The following is a 23,245-nucleotide window of genomic DNA, read 5'->3' on the forward strand; positions in this document are numbered from 1 at the left end:
GATGTGCACCCACCTCCATACCATTCAGAGGAGCAAGAGACGTATCTGCCTTAAAGCAAGTTAGTGGTGTGTCACCCATATCACAGGTCAGAGATGCGTCCGCCAGTGCACAGCTTAGGGGAGGACTTCGTAGTCCTTTACAGTGCACACCCTCAATCTTTGTCCCCTCATTCTGCAATGACAGATTATGTGATACTTTATAAGGTAGGTAGTTGTCCTCCACTTTTGTAATTGAAGGATGACAAGGTGTTGCAGGTTAGGCATAGGACTCCATGTCCTAGATCAACTCCTGAGAGCAGCGGAAATTTCTCCGTACCTACGAAGGTGAACATGTTTCTGCAACATTTTGAAAGGAGACAATGAACCTTTCCCTCTGTTCCTTAGGATCATTCTTTTGAGAGGGACTCGGTACATTAAACCTCAACACCCGCCCCCCTCGATTCCATCGGTGTCTAACGTGAGTCTACCAGTATATTGTATGTAAGACTCCTTCCTAGAATGAGCGTTTTAAGGGGGACTACTGTTTGGTCCTGATTGATCTTGACCCTACTTCGGGGGAGGAGGATGTTAAGCCTCTAGACTAATAGCTGGTACTCTGGCCCATCCTCTCCGGCAGTTGTCTAGGCATGATCAGGTTTTGTCGCCGTCTCCCTCTCCCAACATTCCTGCATCTGACTTGGAGAGACAACAAAGACATTCCTTAACGATGCAAGAATTATCATTCTTTTAAGAAGGAGGATGCTGCTGCTCCTCTACTTGTTAAAAGGTCTAGGCTAGACCTCAATGATTCTTCTCCAGTTATGATTGAACACTCCTTGGCCACCACTGTAGAAGTGGATTCCCTGATCAGAACTTATCAGGGTAGCCCCTTTAAAAATTCTGACAGTAGAACCGGATGAGGAGTCGTCCTTTTTGTGAGTTTTGGCGATGATGAGAATTTTAAATACATTTGGCAAAGCCCCTCCAGCACCATACATAGGGAGCAAGATGTCCATTTAATGGTCAATTCTACTACAGTAGTTCTCTCTAAACAGAGAAGGTTTTATTTGCCAGACGGAGGACACCCCAATCCATAGCCTCTAGATCCCAATGTAGCGTCCTTGACCCCGGGGGTCGTGAGTGAGAAACTTTCTCAGCAGTCGGCAGTTTTGTCAGGTAGCCAAAATACTAAACTTCAAAACACCCTCAATGTCAGCCTTATTATTATTATTATTACTAGCCAAGCTACAACCTTAGTTGGAAAAGCAAGATCCTATAAGCCCAAGGGCTCCAACAGGAAAAAATAGCCCAGTGAGGAAGGGAAACAAGGAAATAAATAAATGATTTAAGAAGTAATGAAAAATTAAAATAGAATATTTTAAAAAACATTAACAACATTAAAACATATAATTCATATATACCCGGTAACTATAAAAAGACTTATGTCAGCCTGTTCAACATAGAATCATTTTCTGCAGTTTTTAACTTTTGAAGTTCAAATACCCGATTTGGAAGCAGGAATAAAACTTCTAGAATACTGTGTAGTATTGAGCCTCATGATGGAGAATGCCTGACTATTAGAATTAACTGCATGCCTGGTATTATGAACAGCATGGAATTGTCCAGGAAGATCTAAATGTAAAGGATGACTAGAATTATGAAAAATCTTATGCAACATACAGTACATAATGAACTAATTGAGTGACGGTGCCAAAGATGAGTCTCTAGATCAGGCATAAGAAATTTAATAGACCGAAAGTTCCTGTCCAACAAATTAAGATGAGAATCAGCAGCTGAAGACCAGACCGGGCAACAATACTCGAAACAAGGTAGAATGAAAGAATTGAAACAATTCTTCAGAAGATTGATCACCGAAAATCTTAAAAGACTTTTTCAATAAGCCAATGTTTTGTGCAATTGAAGAGGACACAGGCCTAATGTTTTTCTCAGAAGTAAATTTGCTGTTGAGTATCACACCTAGAATTTTAAGTCATACAAAGTTAGAAACATTATCAATGCTGAGATGTGGATGTTGAGGAGCCCCTGTCTGTGAACCTACTTGTTGTACTTTGAGTTTTGTTAGGATTCAACTTCATACCCCATAATTGGCACCATGCACTAATTTTAGCTAGATCTCTATTAAGGGATTCAGCAACCCCAGATCTACAGGCACGCTCATGGCTAGATTACCAGTCGGGTACCATCTCATACTGTGCAGTGTCAGTCTTTAGGACCCGAAAGTTTGCCGGCAATACAAAGAAATTGTGCAGTCAGGGGCGAAGGCACGAGAGTTCTCGTCTCACCAAAATGCCTTTCTCCAAGGCATGTGCATCCATAAGAGAAGGAATGCAGTTGTTAATAAATGTGTGCATCAGATGACTTCCAGAGATTCATTGGCAGTACAGAACATCCCAATGAGACAGTCTCCAATCTTGTTTCCACCCGGAGGTTGTGGCAGTTGTTGAAAAGTCAGAGAAGAAGAGCCAAACCATCTTCTTTTGGAGGGCAGCCTTCTCTAAGCTGTCTCAGCTGCCTCTTGCGAAACCCAGAGCTTCCTCCACAGTGTCGACTCCTTCCTGAACCGGACCATTCTCACTTCCAGAGACAGAATTGGACTCATTCCTTTTGGCATCATGGACATTCAAACTGACGAGGTCAAGGGAGGAGAGGTTCACATTGGGGAAGACAATACTCTCATTCTGCCTCCTGTGGGGAGATGGTTGGCAAGTAGGTTGACAATGTGGCAATTTTATGGTGCAGAGCAATGGGCTGTAGAGAGGCAATCCTTTGACTTGGACTCAATGAACCAGTTGTCGTATTCAAAAGGATCTGCAAATGACCTACAGGATGAGGTTCAGGCTATGCTGGAGAAGTATGCCATGGAAAAAGTCCAGGACAAGTTTCTGGGCTTCTACAATTTGTTCCTAGTGGAAAAGTTGTCGGAAGGTTGGAGACCAGTTATAGACTTTTCTTGCTTGTCTTTCAGGCACAGTTCAAGATGGAGACCCAGCACAATCCTCCAGGCAATCAGGCAAAACTACTTCCTGTTGTTTATGGACCTAAAGGATGGGTAATTTCAGGTACCCATACATCCAAAGTTCAGAAATTATCTACAGTTTGTACTACAAGAGGAGAGATTTCAGTTTCTTGCTCTTTGCTTTGGCCAGTCAGTGGCACTGCAAGTATTTGTTATATATTATTTGTAGTTCTAAATTTATGAAATGCTCTAACTTGAAACTTCTTTAGGTCTATGATAGAAATAGTTTTAAGAATAATAATGACCTTAATAATGACCAGACCCAAGGTGGTAAAGAAAAATCAAAGTTTTAAATACAAATGGCTCACAAAAATATGCTTTATTACAACATATCTAAAGAAAATATAGATTTTTACAAAATATCGCTTAGCGCAATACAGTAAACTGGTATCGAGCAGGTTTTACTTCACACAATGTTTGCCATATTTTTTATTCTCAATCTTTACATTTTGATCTAAACTCACCTATAATTAAACTGGAGAATTCTCAATAATACAGTATTCAATTAAAGAATTGTGAAAGACACTTGAGGGCTGCTTTCAGACAAGGGTTTTGGTCTACATTGTAAAATTGGTTTCTATCAACAGATTAATACTAACATGAAGTTAACACAAAGTTAAGATTCGTGATATTGTCAAACATTATTCCTATTCACTTGATAAAGAACAGTTTCTGAAATAAATTTAATTTTGGAAGCGAGATGCATTTTAAATGACATCACTTCCATTATAAATGTTACATCAACTCTTCGAGAATATCCCAAATTACCACGTAGCGTGTATTTTTCTGTATTAAATTTCTATGTCATAATAGAATAAATGCTTTAAATATACATGCTGTGCATTAAATTGATCAGAATTCATAATTTATCTATGTTACTGACATTTATATGACAGTGATACAGTATATGTCTGCTAACCCCCAAAATTGGAAAAAGAATTTTTTCTTCATTCCTCCCGGGTTGACTACGGATTCAGCTGAGTTTGGTTAGTACTGATAGGGTGCTAAAGCCACCCTAACCTCGTTATCCACCACAATGAAGCTTCATATGCTGAATCCACTACTCGCGCTACCTCAGCTGTCACCAAGGAAGCACCATAGCCTATCATAACAAGCGTCACAATTGCTTCCCATTCATTCCAATTTCTATCACTTTTTGTCTCTCATCTATCCTCTTATCACCCAGAGCTTTCTCACTCCATCCATCCATCCAAACCTTGGCTTTCCTCTTGTACTTCTCCCATCAAGTCTTGCATTAATCACGTTTATCAGCAGACATCCATTTTCCATTCTCTCTTCATGGCCAGACCACCTCAACACATTCATATCTACACTGTAGCTGCCAATTCATTCCTTACACCATTCTCACCCTCACTACTTTGTTTTATAGGGAACCAGCCACCCGTTTAGATACTGCCACTAGTGTGTTATTGGGTCCTTTGACTGGCCAGACAGTACTACAATGGATCCTTCTCTCTGGTTATGGCTCAATTTCCTTTTGCCTACACATACACCAAATAGTCTGCCCTGTTCTTTACATATTCTCTTCTGTCCTCATACACCTGACAACACTGAGATTACCAAACAGTTCTTGCTCACTCAAGGGGTTAACTACTGCAATGTAATTTTTCAGTGGCTGCTTTTCCTCTTGGTAAGGGTAGAAGAGACACTTTAGCTATGGTAAGCAACTCTTCTAGGAAAAGTACTCTTCAAAATCGATCCATTGTTCTCTTGTCTTGGGTAGTGCTAAAGCACCTGTACCATATCTTGCTGTACAGACTAAATCTTTGGTACTTTCTTAATGCTGGATGGATTGAGATCAGGAAGTATTCATCTGTCAAGCCCAGTTATCATGAAGTCCCCTTGTCTGATACCACCTGACCGTGGCTGCAGTTTCATTCTTGAAAGGAGTTTGTAGGATAAGTTTTCAAAGCCAAGAGGTCTACAACTGGTCCCAAGCCTTCAGATGACTATCTCTACACGAAAGATTGATTGATTGAGCACCCTTCCCTAACATGGACACTTATCCAAGGCTCAGGCTTGTACAGCTGCCACCCGTGTGTCAGGCATCCCCATCCGCTGGGATTACAGGGAGAATGCTCCTCCAAGTGGGGACACTGTTCATGTTTAGCAGCTCTACCTTTCTTTATTAGAGGCCGTTTTCCCTGAAAGGGTTAATTGGAAGGAGAACTATTCTTCCTGGCAGGGTGCTACTTGGAAGGGTCAGGGAAATTCTTTTGAGACTGTCTGCATAGCGGAATCCTTTGACAACTGGTGCCAAATTAGAGGGCCATGGTGGTATGGCCCTAAGGAGTATAAAAGTCTAAGCTCGACTTCCTCTTTTTCCCCGTAATAGCCTCAACGTCATCCACTGGAATTAAAGACAGATAGGCAATAAGGGAGCATTATGGGCCCAAAATTCTACCACCCTGGTACCAGACAGGTTGATGATCTTGAAAAGCAGTTTCTTGTCAAGCTTGGACAACTCTTCAGCATCCACCAAGTAGTAGACAGACTCTACCCCATCAGTGGGCCAGCCACCCACCCAAGAGGAGGCTTTAAGGGTCTCTTGGTAAGTCTATTCCTGAAGAGTCTCCAGCGAAAAACACAAATGGTTGTACCGTCAAGCCCTAGGTTAATGATAACATTGCTGGATCTATAGGCAGTGGAGAAGGGTCTTTGTGTAGATTTCCTAATGCTGTACACTTCACTCTGCCTCACGAAAAAACTTAGTCTCGACGAGTTACCAGCAATGAAGGAGTTTCACATTCCTTATTAAATCAGAAACCAGCTTAGGCGTAGGACATCTTAACCTTAGATTCTTGTGACACGGGTGCACGATGGAGCAGATTTAAGATGCTGTCCTACCACTCTGGAGAATAATGCAGGAGAGGACTTTAAGAAAAATCAGATCAGACTGGCCCTGCTTGTTGGTCTGAGCTTTAAGGCAGGCTAGCTGGTAACATTCTAAATTGTCATCAGGGTGTACATACACCTCCTGGCTCAGGTGGGCAAGTCATATGTGCCTCCGTAGAGGAACGAAGCATGGAAAGAGTTTCCCCAGGTATAAGCACTGAAGCATCAGTGATGGCCTGCTGAATCAGTCGTTTTAGAACTGGGTCATCAGCTAGTGTCAATGCCCAATTCTATGTTAGCGAAGTCTTACCTTCTGACCCTACAATTGTCTGTGAAGGAGGAAAGCATGCTGTGTCTCCTCTTCCCTATGGACCCTCTAGTCTCAGGAACCTCCCATGGTTGGGAGCAATCCAGGGACCACGAAATCCAGGGATTGAATGGTAGAGGCTGAATTGTCCGCCTCTATGGGAGAGAGCTCAAGACTCCACGAACGAGACCTATCCCCTACTGCCCCTTGACTAAAGGTAGACTCCTGGAGGTGGAGTAAGCTGCCTCTACTTCAGATGCCTCTGGTGAATTTAGGCTGGGAACAGACTCAGTCTTTCCCCACGTGCAGCCAGGCTAAGAAGCTTTGGCCTGGTAACCCCTTTTCCAGGTGTTTCTGGTTATCTGGAAACTTCCAGATTGTGCACACAAGTGGGCTATCACAAGGGGTGACTGTAGATGCTGTAGGCTGGGGGTGAACATGAAAGTAAATTGTGCTCCACCGCCTGGGAGCAAATGGAGCCCTTGGGTTCCCTGGAAATAAGTCTTCATAAGGATTGATACGGGATCATGGGACCGAACCAACGAAGCCAAGGTTACAACCAGAGTGGTTCTGGTGGCTAAGGTTGCTTTGACCATCTCCCGGAGTCACAGAGTCAGGATTCCAATGGGTTGAAGCCAGGGCATACAAGAGTACTCTTGCAGGTGTTTCTTGCAAAACTTTCTCATGACTGACTGCTTGCTAAGTGTGGATGTTGGGGAACTGTTTGCAGTAGATTGTCTTGCAAATGTAGACCTCTAGACAGTGGGATTGCTCAGCAGGATGCAAGAGAGCTGGGAGGCAGAGTGTGGGGTGCCTGGAGGATGGCATACAGCCTTTTCTACTAAAACAGGAGAATATCTTTCAGGTGCACCGCTGTTTGCAAGCTTGCACTGCCCACTGGAATTTTTGAAGCCGTAGTGGTGGTAAGGGAGCTCACTGTGCTCGGAGGGCTGCAAGAGCACTTCTCTTGCTCCCTCCGAAGACCTAGAGCATGCTGGCGACGAATTTAAAGTCCTATTATGATTAGCTCAAGGGGGGAGTCTTCTCAAGCACAGACACTAGTGTGTCTGGAAGGGTTAGGACTATTGGGTCACATTGCCGAGTGGGCTCGGTGCACAAGCTTGCCCCACGTGGAGTGCGAGTAAGGGTGTTAACCTCTAGAGAGAGAACCTACAGAACCTCTGTGGAATAACAGGTGAGGAGGAAGAATAGGTATGGTACACATTGCATCCAAGAGGGTTAACCAGGCAGGACCATACGAGGGCTCATACTGCAAAATTTCATTCCAGAAGCTAGTCCATGGGGGGGGGTCCCCAAGAACAGTCAAAATGCCAAGTGTTTGGAGGACTTCCCACAGGGGGAAGGAACATCATCATCAGGGGAAGCAACAGTCTTGTGAAACTGAAGGTCATCCAGGTCTAAAGCATATCCTTAACCGAAAGTACTCTGGGAAAAGAAAATGGCCAGAGGTAGATGGGGAAACTCCTGTGGAAGAAATTATGAGGGCGGTTGCAGAATCACTAGAGTTAATTCCTCTTTTGGCAGTAACTCTCCCAGCAGGTTGAAACTTATATACATTGTTGAATCTGCACAAAGGGCAAAGCAGGAGAGGATCCAACCGATCTGCAAACTTCCTTAAATATTTTTTTTCCAACAGATTTACTTACAACTTTATTTGCAAGCAAGTACCTCATTAAGGAGGCCTTTTTAAACTAAAAATGCTCAACCCACTATATTTTTGTCTGCCTCAATATAAAGTTTATAGAAAGATTTTCCATACAACCACACACAAGGATGGTCTCATATTGGTATATTGTCATCAGAACCAGAATGAGGCTTCCAGAGTATCTTAAAATTTTTAGCTGCCATTCTCCTAAATCAAAACAAATGTGGTCTTTAGTATATTCTAATGGGAGCCTTGATAAAATTTGCTATACTAATTTTTATAAATCTTAATTGTTTGTAATATTCTTATGGAAAAGCTGAACTTGGCTGGTACATGTTGTTTATTACTCCCTTTTGTTATTTTCTAAAAAGCTTTTAGGTTGCATGAGGATCTTTTTTATTCCAGGAATTTAGTTTTGCATTCCTGCTTTACAATCAATTTTGTAAAAAGTTTGTTCCTTTTTGCAGAGAGATAGCAGTGCAATAGCATTGTATCATGATGACGTATCTACGAACCGTATATATTTGGCAGGCCTTGGTTCCTTTGGATTTGGGTGTGATCAACCAGAAGCCCCTTATGTTTTTACTAGAATTGGCCATCATCTTCCTTGGATATTGAATGTAATAGAGGGAAAGTTTTAAACCAACAAAATCAAAATAATATATAAAAGTCTTAAAAGTTGAATTGTAAGTTTGAATTTGTTTTAAAATTATTTTACAACAAAGAAAGAAAAAAAGTACACTATGGAGAACCAAGATTCCATCACCTCATGTCCCTTCTAGACAATGTTAATCTACAGGATATATCAATTTCCGATGTTCCATTTTTATTCATTACAGTATTATTTGCCATTCCCTCTCCTCACTGGAGCTACTATTATTCCTTGGGCTTTTAGAAAATTCTTTTCCAATGAAAACTTTCCTTTGCAATGTTTGGGTAAGGTTTGGATTGATTGTGTACACCAAGTACTTATTTAAAATCCCTTGCTAGGAACAAAATTATCTTGTGCAGAAAAAAATACAGCTTCATTGTCCTTGCCTTTGTGTATACAGTATCAATATAAAGTCCTTGAGCCCTATACTAAATTTAAAATAACAGATTTTGAGCGACACGAAAAATCTATATTTGGGCGAAATGGCCATGTCGTCCTAATGGAAGTTCCTATAAGTAGCTTCCTAAGGGATATTTGTACTACAGTGATATTCCCAGAAAATTTTACCTTTAGGTCTCCAGAATTCTAACTCCTGGAGCAAATATCCTTAAATCTCAAGGATATCGTATAATATCAGAGGACGTATTCTTGACACGCCACATAGCAATCTGCACCCCTAATAGCGTTTACGCTTCGAGGGGGAAAGTGGCAGAATAGAAGGGGAGCCGTATCAAGGTTACCCTAGTTCTCATACTACTATTGAGTATCACAAAAGCGCCATATCCAAGATGGCGAACATTCCTTGTAGCATTGAGCATGGTGCTACAGATACAGTACTTCGGGAGGGATATTGTTTAGATCTTTAATATTAGAAAAGAAGGATGGGTCCATCAGGACGACATGGCCATCTCACCCAAAAATAGATTTTTCGCTTCGCTCAAAATCCGTTTTTTGGGCTCAAGCCATGTCCTCCTGATGGAAACGTACCAGAGCATTAATGTATCTGTGGATTTTCATCAGTGCCTTAACCTTGGGACAACATTTCTATGGTCATTTGGACCAATTGAGACAAATGACGTCACCGTTATCCGTCATCATCACTAATCATAAACCATGATAGTGCTTCCTGCCCCCTACAGGGAAGTGTCATTCTAGACAGTAGAAAAGGGGCCTCAAGGTTAGCATAAGTATACACTGAATATACAAACAGTCTTAGTTTGTATATATTGCCAAATCAATATCAGTCTTATATCCATTGTTTGCAAGCATACAATTATATTTAGAATACTTACTTCAGTAAGTCAAAGAATTCTGGCATTTTAAACATGCAATTGTCGGGCGAATTAGGACGCAATTACATTCTAGTAGACATTTATTTCTAATAAATGACTAAATGAATTAACAAGTAAAACTAATGTACATAACTAATGTAGCATGATTACGAAATTATACCTGCAACATACAGAAATTATATTTCTTTCTTGAAAGGAAAGAAATGATAGAGTGACACACTCAGATTTTAGAAAAATTTTATAATAAAATTTCTCTTCGTAATTTCTGTACCGGTTACCTTCTATCGACACTATGTACTACGTACACACGGCGCTAGTGCTATCTGTAAAATTCCACGCCTGGGATTTTGGACAGAATTAGTGCCACCATGGTAACACTCATTCAAAGGAGGTCACACTAAAAGTGATGACCCCTTCTCCCTTTAATTGACAGTCCCAGTCAATTATCTGTTCATCGCAGAATTAGACGGCAGGTTCAAATACACTACCCGCCGCCACTACATAATGCTTCAGTTCATGGACCTGTTCAGCATAAGTGTTTGTAGAACACTGGATGATCCCCATCCAGTATATGAGTGAGGACGTTCAAGGTCCCAATTAATTAACTGTTTATGACAGTAATTAGGGGACAGGTTTTAATACGCTACCTGCCGCCACTACATAGTGCTTTAGTTCATAGACCTGTTTCACAGTGTTTGTAAAACACAATGGATGATTCCCATCCGGTGTATGAACGAAGACGCTCAAAGTCCATATACTGTACTGAAAGAAATTCAGTGATGAAGCAATTTTTCTCGGATCATGACCTGCGGGAGTACTGTCAGGATCTGCTCTACGAATAAAGTAGGCGAGCTTCGCCCTCAGTTGTTTTAGGGATGTTTGATCCAGAGGTTTCTCCTTTAAAGTGCTGTCCTCCCCTGAAGTCTTTAGTTCTACGAAGATAGACCTTTAGACACTCTACAGGACAGAGACATCTTCCTCCAGAGGCCAGATTCTCCAATACCCACCTCTTAGTGGGTAGCTCATTCTTAACAAGAAAGGTTGGATCAGGGAAGATTCAGTTCTCCCGCTTCTGTGAACTGAATGTGGCCCTCAACTCTAGATAGGGCCACCATTTCACTAACTCTAGCCCCGGAGGCTATCATCTTACAGAAAAATAACCTTTTGGGCAAAGACTATATACTGAAGGAAGATAGGAAGGCTCAGGCTTTTAACACACAAATGAGTGTGCTATGAAAAGATGCCAGATACTCCCATGCGAAACGAATGGCTCCATCTGTTGAGCGAGCAGCCAAACATTCAGAGCAGTAATGCTTACGGGTATATAGGATGGAATTAGATTGTAAATTTTGCGACATATTTGTTCATAATTGCATTACTATGTCAGTATATTTTACTCATATATTCATATTAAATTTTAGGTAACTAAATTGCAAATTATGTTTCTCAGTCTATTTTTCAGAAATTCAATAGCTATATCTCTTATGATTTAGTTAATTTTCTTGCAAATTTAAGTATTGTACAGTATATTACAACCATTTTTAAATGTTTCTATACAATACCACATTCGAATAAATTAAAACATACTGTATATCTGATTTGTTAAACTTAGCCACAAATGCTTTTGTGTAGGCATACATTTAATTACAGTTTGTAGGCCACTGTAAGATGGAGAGATATTAGGTGTATAAAAACAATTGTATTTTATTTTTTATTGAAATGGAAAAGCATGATGCACTCATGTATAGTTTAGTATTATGAACTAATAAATGTATTAATGTACAATCAAAAGGATCAAAATAACACAAAATTGTATCACACAAAAATAATCAAAAGGGGGTTGGAAATAGAAATAAGGTAGCGTACAAGCCAACAAAAAATTAAAAACAAGAGATTAACGGTGGATGCCTTGCCCTTAATCTTGCATCCAATATCAGTGGGGCTTACTCATTAGTAGCACATACTGCATGTATTATACTGTTTGTACTCACCGTTCTTTGTCCTTAGGGAACCTGTGAAATACCAAATGAGGATCTTTCTTTTTGTTTATGGCACACAACACACGTGTGACTTCTTTACTGTCGGCGCCATGATTTCGTTTGAGTCAACTGTCAAATTCTGAATATAAACAAACAGACTACAAACGATGTATACCTACAACGCCATCTGAAATCGGAGCAATCAACTATTGTGTTCACTTTGGAGTTTCCAACTAGCGTATTAACATTCAATTTTGAGCCTTCCTATCTTCCTTCAGTATATAGTCTTTGGTAATTATCACCTCCCTTGTGTAGCCTAGTATGTCATTAATTTATATACTGTCCACATCCCCATTGCTTTGGTGGTGCTGCAGGCCTAAGCCTTGCACATGCCTTCGGGATGTTAAAGATTTCATTCGCCAGATCCACTTGAAAGGCATATAGAAGAGGTCTAGTCAAGGCTGACTTGCACGTAGTTATAGTGTTGGCTGCCAGACCTTGATTATGAAGGTGGATAAAGAAGGTCAGACAGAAGTTCATTGAAATTTCTTTCGGTCCTTTTGCTTTTACAAAAGCAACCCACTTTTTCCAAGAAGACTCATATTGTCTTCTAGTTGACTTAGACTTGTATTCTAGGAATTCTATATTGCCTTTTGAGATTCCAAATCTTTTCCTAACCGCTAGGGCAAGAAAATCATGAAATGAAGGGTTCGGGTTCTGTGATAAATCGAAGGCAATTGACTTCTGAACCCTCTTTAGTAGTCCTGGGTTCAGAACTAGGGCCAGCCTCAGCCTCGGTTCCTTCACTAAAGAGGACAGATTGCTCTTGGGCTACTTGGGAGCCAACAGAGCTACTCCTCCCTGGAAGGATCTCAGCATGTTGAGGACCTTCAGCAGGTGATTGGATGGGATGAACAGGAAATCCCGAGTCCATCCCTTTCATAACAGACATGATTTCTTATCTCCACTAGAGGATCCTCGTATGGGGCTACATATCGAGGTAGTTTCTTGAAGACGCTCGTGATGAGGTCGATCTGCATTTCGGGGACTTGTTCCCATCTGGGAGAGAATAGGTCTGCGTCTGTGGACCATTCTAATTATCAGTTTGAGCCCAAGTAGAGCATCCAGTGTCACATTGCAGATCGATTGTACATGAACTGCTGACAGGTGCCATCCCTTTAAGGAAGGGATGAATAACATCACCTGGACTGTACGAGACTTTCTTTAGCATTGTCGATTGCAACGTCTCATTACTGCTTCGGTGTCCCAGATCAGCCGTAGGAAGTCTGATCTGCGTGGAGTGTTTCCCCACTCATGACAGGACCAACCTGGTCTTGGGACTTTCGGTCTTTGACCTTTGTTAGGGAAGCGATTAAGGAAGGACCAATACCGGTCTTTTTATTTCTCTTAGAGCGTTTGATGCGTATCTTCTCCAGACTCTCAACGCATCTTTCAGCAGTGCTCGTAGCACTGGATCTCTCTCTACTACGAATTGGAGATTGTTCAGAACTCCTCCTTGTTAGCTTCTTGGAAATCTGACTGATTACCAGTCTCTCTTGACCGACCTTGCAATCTCCTTTTACATTCCCAAGGGAAAGTAGAGTTAGTGTGACCACAGGCTTCAATGGGCTTTCAGCCATTGAAACCTTTGAGCTGGAGAGAATAGAGACTTCTTGAAGCTTATCTTGCAACCGCGATGTTCCGGAAACCGGATCATTTCCTGGGATGTTCATAGACCAGCCACTTCGGGTGCTGCCCACCCCAGCCTCTCATTCAGGTACATTGTTGCCTGAACCTTTTCTAGGCTTGGTTTTTGCATGACTGTGTGCCAATCCTGGAAGATATTTAGGACTGTGTCTAGTCCGACAAGTATCTTTCCTAGGATATACGTTACCCTCTGTAACTTTAATCCTAGATAGGAGGGGAGGGGAGGGGGTGAGTGACTGGAAGTTGCCAATAGACAACTTTCAGGTCTGACAAGACTATGATCACCCCTTATTGAAACAGGGTCCTTATGTTCAGAAGGATTAACATTCTGAACTCTGTTTTATTTGAACTTGAGTGGCGACAAGTTCAGAATGACCGAGTCTTGAGTCCTTCTCGTGAACACCAAACAGCCTTCCCTGGAATTCGATGGACTATAGTTTCCTTACCACCTGTATGCTTTAGAGCTCTCAGGTATACTACTCCAGGAGGGTTTTGGATTATAAGAAGAGTTGAGGAAATGGAGACATTCCTACCTCCCATCTTATTACCATCTTTATTAGGCCTTGGACCCAAGGATCGAAGGTCTAGGATGTGAAGGTCCAGCGATCCTAAAGGAACCTCCCTCCTACCAGAAGCATCTCTGTGCTTCGAATGATCAGTAGGTTTATATTTTCGACCACCTGCCTGTGGCACCGTGGTCACTGCAACTGTGGGATGGGGTTGAACAGCCCGATATATATTTCCAGACTTTTCAGTCTTCCTTTTAGGTTGGGGACCCACAACCGTGGAAAACCTCCTCTTTGAAAGGATGCCCCACTTTTGGAGAAGTCCTATGTTCTCCCTGGTGGCGTTCTTAATCACTTTTCTAACTACCTCTCTAACTAACTCTTCTGGGAAGAGGTCTTTACCCCAGATGTTGTTAGATATTAGCTTCCTAGTTTCAGGTTTCACTGTTCCAGCAGCGAACACAAACTCCCTATATGCTCTCCTAGCCTTCATAAAGGCATAAAAGGTCTATTATGAAGGTAGCTATATGTATTTTGGCTAAGACCATGAGCATGTCTGGGGTATCTTGATGGGTTTAACACAACTATGTAATTTTGTAGGGATAGGGAGGCTGCAAGTCTCTGTCTCTTGTTCATTATACAAGAGAAACTGATAATTTAGGGAGATTTTTGTTTAACTGTCGACTGGTGACATCCGGATCTAGTCTTCCTACTGAAAAGGTTAAAGTGGGCTTCCTTCCAGTCCTCCTCTTGTCTAGGAAAGGATAGTGACAGAGGCTTGCACTCCTCGGGTGCAGGACATTGTCTACCTGCCTCCAATACCTTGGCAAGAGATTTAAATGCCTTCCCCGTAAAGGGGAATGAAATTAAAGGAGCAAGAAAGGAAGGGTGCCCGTTACCTAGTGTGAATACCTTCAACACAAAGTAACCCACCTTTTTCAGGCTACTTGACAGGATAGCCTGCGCCTCATCATGGTAGAGAATCATTACCTCATTCCGTTCCTTTTCTTGACATAGGTTCATACTTCAGTCGAACGAAACAATTAGGGAAAGCGTCAAAGTTTTGCCAAAACTTGATTTTGTCCAAAGGAACAACACCCATCTTCTCCGAGATGTAGTTTGCCGTTTAAAATCAGCATCAGCTCCGCAAACCTCCAGGGATTGGTTTTGGAGCATGTCGGAAGGTCTTTATCTATGGGCCTTTTGTATGACCCTTGGGGAGCGACAAGGGGAGTTTCAAGAGGCTCTTTCATTTCGCTTCCCGCTTTTAATCTTTTTTGCGAAAGTTTTCCATTAGATTTTTCGCTTTGGTCCATAATTGTTCCACACCATCTAATAGAGGGGTAGAAGGGGCAGATGTGAATGGCTCTAGAGCCGGCATACGGAAAAAATTCCTACACTACATTCTCCCATCCTTCCCGTGGGCGTTTCCTGCTCTCCTTCCCAAGGGCTATCTGGCCGTCGGGAGATGCAAATCGTGCCTGGGTCACCACTATTTCCCAACTTACTTTCGGAAATAGAGGCTTACACCTATCATTAGGTAGGCAAGGTCCTGGAGAGATTTTCTTTAAGCCTCTCACCCAGTTGCGTAATTTGCAACGAGCTGCATCCCTAGTCTATTGACTTGGGATTCTAGAAACCCTCCAACATTAAAGTAAGACATACATTGCAAATCTGCGGCTTCCAATAATGTAGGGATTCTGAATTAATATTCCAGGGGCGATGAAACCTGCATGTATTATGACCGTAAAAACACTATCTTGCAGAAGACTGCAACACATGTGATCCTCCTGTAAAGGAAGGAAAACTAAAGTTTAAAATTGATTATCTCACTGATAAGCAATATATAAAAGTAATCTTAACAATAGCTTAGGACAGTAAGCTATAAAGGGATAGTGGGAGACATACTTGTGTATCCCCTGCAAAACAGCCCCTCAGTATTAATAAGGAGATTACTCTATCAAGGGAACAAACTAAAAGGGTTCTAACCCCTGGGGTATTGAAGTGTATAAATCACCGTCCCTTTTCATTCTTAACACTTAGGGTAAGGATGACCGATTTCTTAATCAGAATATTGAAGAAATACTATCCTTTTAATATTGGAGCGGTACCAGCAGAAGCTCGCACAAGGGTACCCAAGATAGGTTATTAATAACTACTGTATAATCAGGCTTTAGTTTTCCATGTGCAGTATATACTAGGTTGCAAATTAGTGGCTACTGTATAATTATTTATATAATTAGTTCAGCCAGTGTGCTGCCTTTGTGGCAAGCATCCGACGGCACGGTCCAGCTGGCATGACGCCAAGTGGACTACCAAGACATTTGCGTATCCCACCCAAACTATTTGCTGTGGCTTCCTTTACAATATTAAAGTTTCCCGATCATGGAGACTCAGGTTAGGAGTCCAACACCCTAGCCCACAAAATATCTAATTTTGTAGGGTAATCTGAAAACATTCTAATTAGAATATTTTAGAAATTATATCCTTTCAATATAGGATTGGGCTCAGCAAATACCCAGGTAGTGATACCAAAGATATATTGGAAATTACTAGTATAATATATACAGTAGTTTTTCTATCTGCAGTATATCCTGTACTTCAAATATACAGACTTCCTGTATAAACATACTGTAGTTCAGCCAGCACATCCAGCCTGCTAGCTTAAAGAGATTGCATGGAGTGAAGGCTACCTATTACTGTGTATGTATACAGTAATTAATGATGTAAAGTTAAATTTTACTGCCTTCTCCAGAAAGAAGGTTCAATTGGAAGGGGAGAATGTAACATTCAGGCTTCCATCCAGCCACAACTATTGCCGGCAAGATCTCGCCGATACACCGCCGGCAGGCTAGCCTCCGGTAGCACTAATACAGTCTGCATGTTGCCAGCACCTATCTGTGCCAGCCTGTCCAGCGGTACTCCAACAATAGAAATTGTGGCTAGCAGTCCAAGGGAGAACTGAAAAACCTTTGTTACATTAGGGACTTCCCACTCACAGCCATCATGGCTGCTGGCAGCCGACAAATGACATTGTTACCAGCAGCATGAATCGCCGCCGGCAGCCGTCATAGCCGCCGACAGTTTTTAAGACATTGTCGCCGGCATCCAACAAGGCTGCCAACAGTTGTCATGGCTGCCTGCAGCTGGCATAGCCGCAGGCAACTGGACAACGGCTGTAGAGAGGGAGTCTGGCCAGCATCGGCATCCCACTGGCAACGGTAAGGTTGCAGGACGCCGGCTCAAGAAGGATAATGGTTCGGACATCATAAAAGAACAGAGGGAGGGGGAAGGGTCCTATATTAGGTGTGGTAGGATCTGGCAATGTTGCCAGACCTAAACACCTCGAAGAAATAGTTTCAGTATCGGCGCCATCTGACATGGCGCTGTTGCGATACTCAGTAGTACGAGAACTAGGGTAACCTTGATATGGCTCCTTTCTATTCTGCCACTTTTCCCCCCCTCGAAGCGTAAAGGATATTGGGGGTGTAGATTACTATGTGGCGTGTCAAGAATAAGTCTTCCGATATTATGAGATATCCTAGAGAGAAAATTTAAGGATATTCGCACCAGGAGTTAAGATTCTTGAGACCTAAAGGTAAAATAATCTGGAAATATCACTGTAGTACATATATCCCTTAAGAAGCTACTTAGTTACTTCCATCAGGACAACATGGCTTGAGCCCAAAAAACTTATAGAAATATGGGTAGCCTACTAAAAACTTAATCAAGCATGTCTTGAGTAGTTTGCATATGATAGGGGCATGCCGATTAGGTGCTGGGTGCTTGATATGGGCATTTGCCAGTTAAAGATACTACTAAAAGCATTAAGAAATGCTTTAGGCACTGGGTGCTTGATATGGGCATTTACCAGTTAAAGATCCTACTACAAGCATTAAGAAATGCTTTAGAAATCAAGCTACAGTAGAGTTACTGGGCATAGACTTCATATACTGGGTTAAGAAAACTTTATGTACTGTATTAGTTTATATTTACAAAATTTAAAAATAATTTAAAAGGGGTTTAAATAGTGTAAAAAGACAAATTATCTGGATCTAGACCTTTTGTTTTAACTCTGAACCTTTGCAAACCATCTGGGGTAGTAACTGCAACATATACTCCACTTCTAACTCTCAAGACTGCCACAGAGCGAGGACTATTCACCCTTAACTTGCTGTGTTGTACGAAGCCCTGCAAATAACCAAATGTCAAATTCAGATTTATTTAAATATAAAGTTTCTGTGCAATATTGATATTTTTTACCTCTCAATGATCCTCTTGATAATTCATATAAAATTTCAAACTACACTGCCTAATCTACAAATATTAGTGTAAGGCTTTACTTTGTTTCACATTACTTTATCCAAAACTTACTAGTGTCGAATTAAGGAAAATAAAGTATAAAGATGTCAATACTTACCTCATTGTGATAATACTGGTACACATACAGGCTATTGAACTTTGTAGATACAAGGAGTAGGTAATAATTATTATCAACCCTCAGAATTGTTTGAGCCATGACTCCAAACACATTCAGGTATTGGAATGCTTCAAATTCCTCATTAACCTTATTGTATCTATAAATCTGCAAAAAGAATAAGAGTAAAGATTAATTAATTATGACTTCATTCAGATATACCAAACTAATTTTAATAAAAATGTGACCAAAATGCTGTAACTCCCAATAAAACTATTGTACAGTACTTACCAAGACATTGGCAGTGTAGTCCATATTATCATCATAAACGCTGAACTTAGCAGATTTGTACTGCGTGAGCGAGAAAAAGTACTCTTCCACCGGCTTAGCTATGGATATGAACATGCCAGATGTTGCGTGATCTGCCATGTATTCTCCCCTGAGAACGAACTAAGAAAATACTCTGTAAATATGCTGTATCATTGGCAGGCACAAAATAAAATTCTCTCCCGGTTTAGTCCAACTATATATAACAAGGTAATATTGTTAAATAGTTTAAGGATAAAATTTAAACTAATTGCATTAAATAATTAAAACTGAAATTAGGGTAGCTTCATATAGTTTAAAACTTGAATATATATATATATATATATATCAACAAGGTCAAACGCTGTACCCATCCCCTGTACACCAGAGATAAGCCAGTTCTGAACCAAGCCAAATTTTAAAGGCAGAGAGATCTATTCAGCTTTATACATAAAATTAACCCTCATTTCCTTTAGGGCTTATCTTCATACTAACCCTTATAAAAATTCTTAAGGTGAACAAATACAAAGTAAATCTAAAAATGCAGTCAAATATTCTTAAAAATATAAGTTCAAGCAAGGTTGAGGGTGCTTAAGAATCTTAAACTGATCTTTCCAAACTTACCTCTTGCGAATAACTGTTCCAAACATACAACTCTGACTTTGCTGAATAAGGATCAACATAGTTCTCTGCATCATAATTATTGGTAACCAGAAGGTACCAAGTACTGCCAATCTGCAGAGTCAAAATTTAGTAGTTAGTATTCAAAGGCTATTAAGTAAAGTCTTAAAATGGCAAACTAACACTCTTAAAATGGCAAGTCAAAATATAAAAGTTTCTGAATACTTACCTGTAGCAAATCTAAATCCACAGCACTTCTGGTAGTAGTTCTATTCCAGACCACAGCAATAATTCTCGAACCCAACACTGGAGTTACGACGTTAATAGAAGTCTTCTCTTCCCTGTTGCTCTCTAAAAAGAATAAGATTTTAATTAACAAGCTCTATATGTTCGGGAATATAAAAAGTTAAAAACCTTCAAAAGAAAAACTAGCAAATATAAACAAAATTTTACCCCTATAGACTTTGGTAGACAGCTAAAATTTCAGTTTCTTTATATATAAATTTCACAACTCTAAATTTAAATGAGAAACATTTGTTAAAGGCAGTCAAGTTTAATCATTAAAACACAAAAAAATTACAACAGGTTACTAATTTTGGGAGAAGTAAATTTAATCATTACAGCTTTTAGATCTTTTAAGATCACATAACATGCACAGAATGTCGATGCTAACTATCATGTGTCTGCTCTATATGGCATTGATGTATTGGAATGTTACCACAGTTACAAGAGACTTAAGCAATAAGATATTGAAATATTGTTAGCATTAACATTTAATTTATTGAAGCCCTGGCAGTTTCACATCAGCAGTTACAAATGTTATCTGTTGTGTATAAGTAAATGACAAGCTTTGCACAGCATAATTTAAAAAATAAAAGTAAAGCTTGAATGTTTCTTTACATCTCTTGTTAAACTGCAGGACTGGATTTATGATTATATGCTAAATTGAGAGACCATTCAGCACAAAGTTAAGAATGCAAGAGTACTGTAAGAAAATAGCTTCCTGTAAAATTCAGGTTAGTGTCCTTAGGCTTTCGGTGGCGGCCAACAACATGCAAGACTCTTATCTAGGGTATATATAGCTGGCCATGAACTTACCAGGGACGGCCTTTCATCCTTTAATCAAGGGTCCACTTGAGTAAATTATTTAAATGTGTATTGGTATGCAAGCGTTTAGATGGCTGGCATTTTGGCAATTTTTTCTTTTTTTTTTTATGTCCTAATATCCATATGGCTTCACTGGAAGCAATTTATAGATTTTTACCCCAAAACTTAAAACTTTACCCAGGCTTATTTCCTTCCAATGAACTTCTGCCAAATAAAAGAACTTTGTTATAGGGCAAAATTATTCTAGCAATCCACACTAGCTTCGCTTTCAGATTACGTTACAACTTTGAGGGAATAGTTTCTGGGTGATCAATACCAGTCTCTATCAGAAAATAAGACCAACTATTTAAAAATTGTTTGCCCTAACAAAATTATAAATTATTTAATTAGCTTCCATATTCTACACCAAACTCAAAGGGTTTGGATATGCTCAGCTAGACTCAGGCTTGGATTTTAGGAGAACTTGGTATTTTGATATCAGGATCTAGTCACAAGGCAAACGTGAAATTAGGTTTCTCAAATTTAGGCTATAAAGTGTGCTGGTGCCTGTGAGATTAAGTGCCAAAGTGCAACTGGAGAAGACTGCAGTTACACAGTTGGGTTGGAGAGAAAGATTGAAAGATTAAGAACAAAACTGTAGGATGATAGAGCTATAAAGCAAGAGCAGCTAGGGGAGTATGGAACTAAATTAATCTACATTGTACCTATGGTACTATCCCCTCTGGGAATTATTTGCAAGTCCCGACTGCCATAATTCTCCATAACATGCACAGTCTATTAGTGTGTTTTTAAGGTAATCAAGCTAGCACTCTTAATAGCCTAAAATTTGAAGGAAAGAAAACTTATTACAGTACTAGAACAATTAAGAAACCTTCTTATGTCAAAATACTAGATACTGTACACTACTTGCAAAATTCATACCATCAAGAAACTGCGACACTGTTACAATGTAGCTCTTTCCATTCACCAGGAACAATCCAGAATCAGCAACCAAACCCAAATCCAGTCTCTGGACAAATCCATTGCTGCCATCAGCATACACTACCCTTACTTGTGCTCCTGGAACACCTTCAAAACACCTGTTGAACATTCAATAGTTAAACTTTAAGCTCTAGTTTACATACAATTAAAAAATGTACAAATTACTTTATTGTATATATAAAATATTAACAAACAAAAACAGAATAGTAAACTTGCCCAGAGTAAATAGCGATGTAAAGATTGGTAGACAGCGCATGTCCTAATATGTTAACTTTGTACCCCAGTTTAATATAGGGTTCAAGTCCAGCTGAATCATTAACCTTTGAATGAGAACAGAACTTGGTATTACTTAAAGATATATAAATTTTATAAAACTACATTCCAAATTATTTACACCTACCATAAATTCATCAGTGAGAAATTACCAAACAATTTAAAATTTAATTGGTTTAGAGCAGGTACTAGATAATATACCAACCTCATAATAATAACACTCTGCATTGCAGCCACACTGTCTTCCAACAGGAGCTGGACAACTGGTTATTTTGAGATAAAGGCCTGGACCTACTTCAGGTATACGACCAACCCACAGTGAACCAGTGACATTTGTGTCTTTGGGCAACTTTATTCTTTCCAAGTAAGACAATGCTGCAAACATTTCTGCAAATTTTCAAATAAAATAAATAGGACAATGCTGCAAACTTTTCAAATGAGAAAAATAGCTAATAGAAAACTTAAATGTAGATTTGATCATGACAATGTTTTGTCAAACTTACCTCTAGCACTTTGATAGTTTTCTACTGTAATGCTACCAAACTGGCTGCGAATTTCTTCAATCCTCAAATACTGCCTAATAAGCAGATCAGAGAGGTTATTGGTGTTAAGTTCTGATAAATCAAAACCATTTACAGTGCCATCAACAAAGACATCGACATTTGAAGTTACCACTGAAGTAAAAGTCTGCAAAAGAAGTTTAGTTCCGATTATTATACACATTCATTGCTGTATTTCCAGGTTTTTCTTTTAAATAACTTTCATATACCCATAAATCTGCATTACACTTTTGAACAAATTACAGAAATAAATAAAACTGACATCCCACAATATTGAATAGCATTTAAGGCAGTAATATTACCCAACATAGAAACACATTTTAGCAAGACACTTTTAGCAATGCATAAAAATATTAAATTACAAAATGATAATGATCAATAATTAAAATAAGTTACTCATTTATCAGGTTCAATATAAAAAAAATAGTTTTAACTAGAAAAATAGGAAATCCTCACCACTTGGTAATTAATAACAGTATCCACATCAGTTCGGACTATAGATCTGTTAAGAGCATTAATATCTATGCCATTGATGAATTTAACATTAAGGTTTCCGTTTACATGCAATCCACCCAAGAATTCTTTCTTCCCAGTTATAGTTTGACTTGCAGCACTTCTTATGACCAAATCGGCAATCAGTACATCATTTATTTTGTCAATATCTAGGTCTCCTGTAAGGAAAAAGTTAAGAATCTAGTAATAAATTTTTAATTTGCACTAGACTGCTTTTATATGAATCCACATTGCACAAAACTAAAGATTAGACTGATTGGATGCATAATCCACAAACTAACTTGCACAATAGCTTGAAAAAATAAAGTTAGCAATTCTTGCTTTCATTAGATTCATAGCAAACAGTCAATAGTTTAGTTTAATATATGAACAGAACAAGTGTACCATTTAATCAAACAGCCGTTTTAACTATTTGTAATTTTTTTTATTTTAGTCTAAAACTTTCTTCCCTTTAGCCATTCAACATAACAGATCAAGTTAAGACTA

At 39.7% G+C, this 23,245-nt stretch overlaps 2 protein-coding genes across 3 annotated transcripts in view; one reads left to right on the forward strand and one right to left on the reverse strand.

Moving 5' to 3' along the window:
- Positions 1-8,883, forward strand: part of LOC137632593 (phenoloxidase-activating enzyme 1-like) — a 50,788-nt gene extending 41,905 nt beyond the window's left edge. The window contains exon 10 of the mRNA XM_068364624.1: positions 8,313-8,883. Within this exon, the coding sequence (XP_068220725.1) occupies positions 8,313-8,486 (174 nt within the window). The 3' untranslated portion in view covers positions 8,487-8,883. The remainder of the gene's footprint in view (positions 1-8,312) is intronic.
- A 9,066-nt stretch (positions 8,884-17,949) lies between these two features.
- Positions 17,950-23,245, reverse strand: part of LOC137632592 (uncharacterized) — a 35,303-nt gene continuing 30,007 nt past the window's right edge. For both annotated transcript variants that reach the window (XM_068364622.1, XM_068364623.1), the window contains exons 34-43: positions 22,703-22,917; positions 22,190-22,373; positions 21,892-22,073; positions 21,630-21,733; positions 21,354-21,511; positions 19,555-19,676; positions 19,329-19,439; positions 18,690-18,848; positions 18,402-18,566; positions 17,950-18,172 (exon numbers count right to left, since the gene is read on the reverse strand). In XM_068364622.1, the coding sequence (XP_068220723.1) occupies positions 18,005-18,172; positions 18,402-18,566; positions 18,690-18,848; positions 19,329-19,439; positions 19,555-19,676; positions 21,354-21,511; positions 21,630-21,733; positions 21,892-22,073; positions 22,190-22,373; positions 22,703-22,917 (1,568 nt within the window). In that variant the 3' untranslated portion in view covers positions 17,950-18,004. The remainder of the gene's footprint in view (positions 18,173-18,401; positions 18,567-18,689; positions 18,849-19,328; positions 19,440-19,554; positions 19,677-21,353; positions 21,512-21,629; positions 21,734-21,891; positions 22,074-22,189; positions 22,374-22,702; positions 22,918-23,245) is intronic.

Source organism: Palaemon carinicauda, chromosome 41 (genome assembly GCF_036898095.1).
Source record: "Palaemon carinicauda isolate YSFRI2023 chromosome 41, ASM3689809v2, whole genome shotgun sequence".
Taxonomy (NCBI): Eukaryota; Metazoa; Arthropoda; class Malacostraca; order Decapoda; family Palaemonidae; genus Palaemon; species Palaemon carinicauda.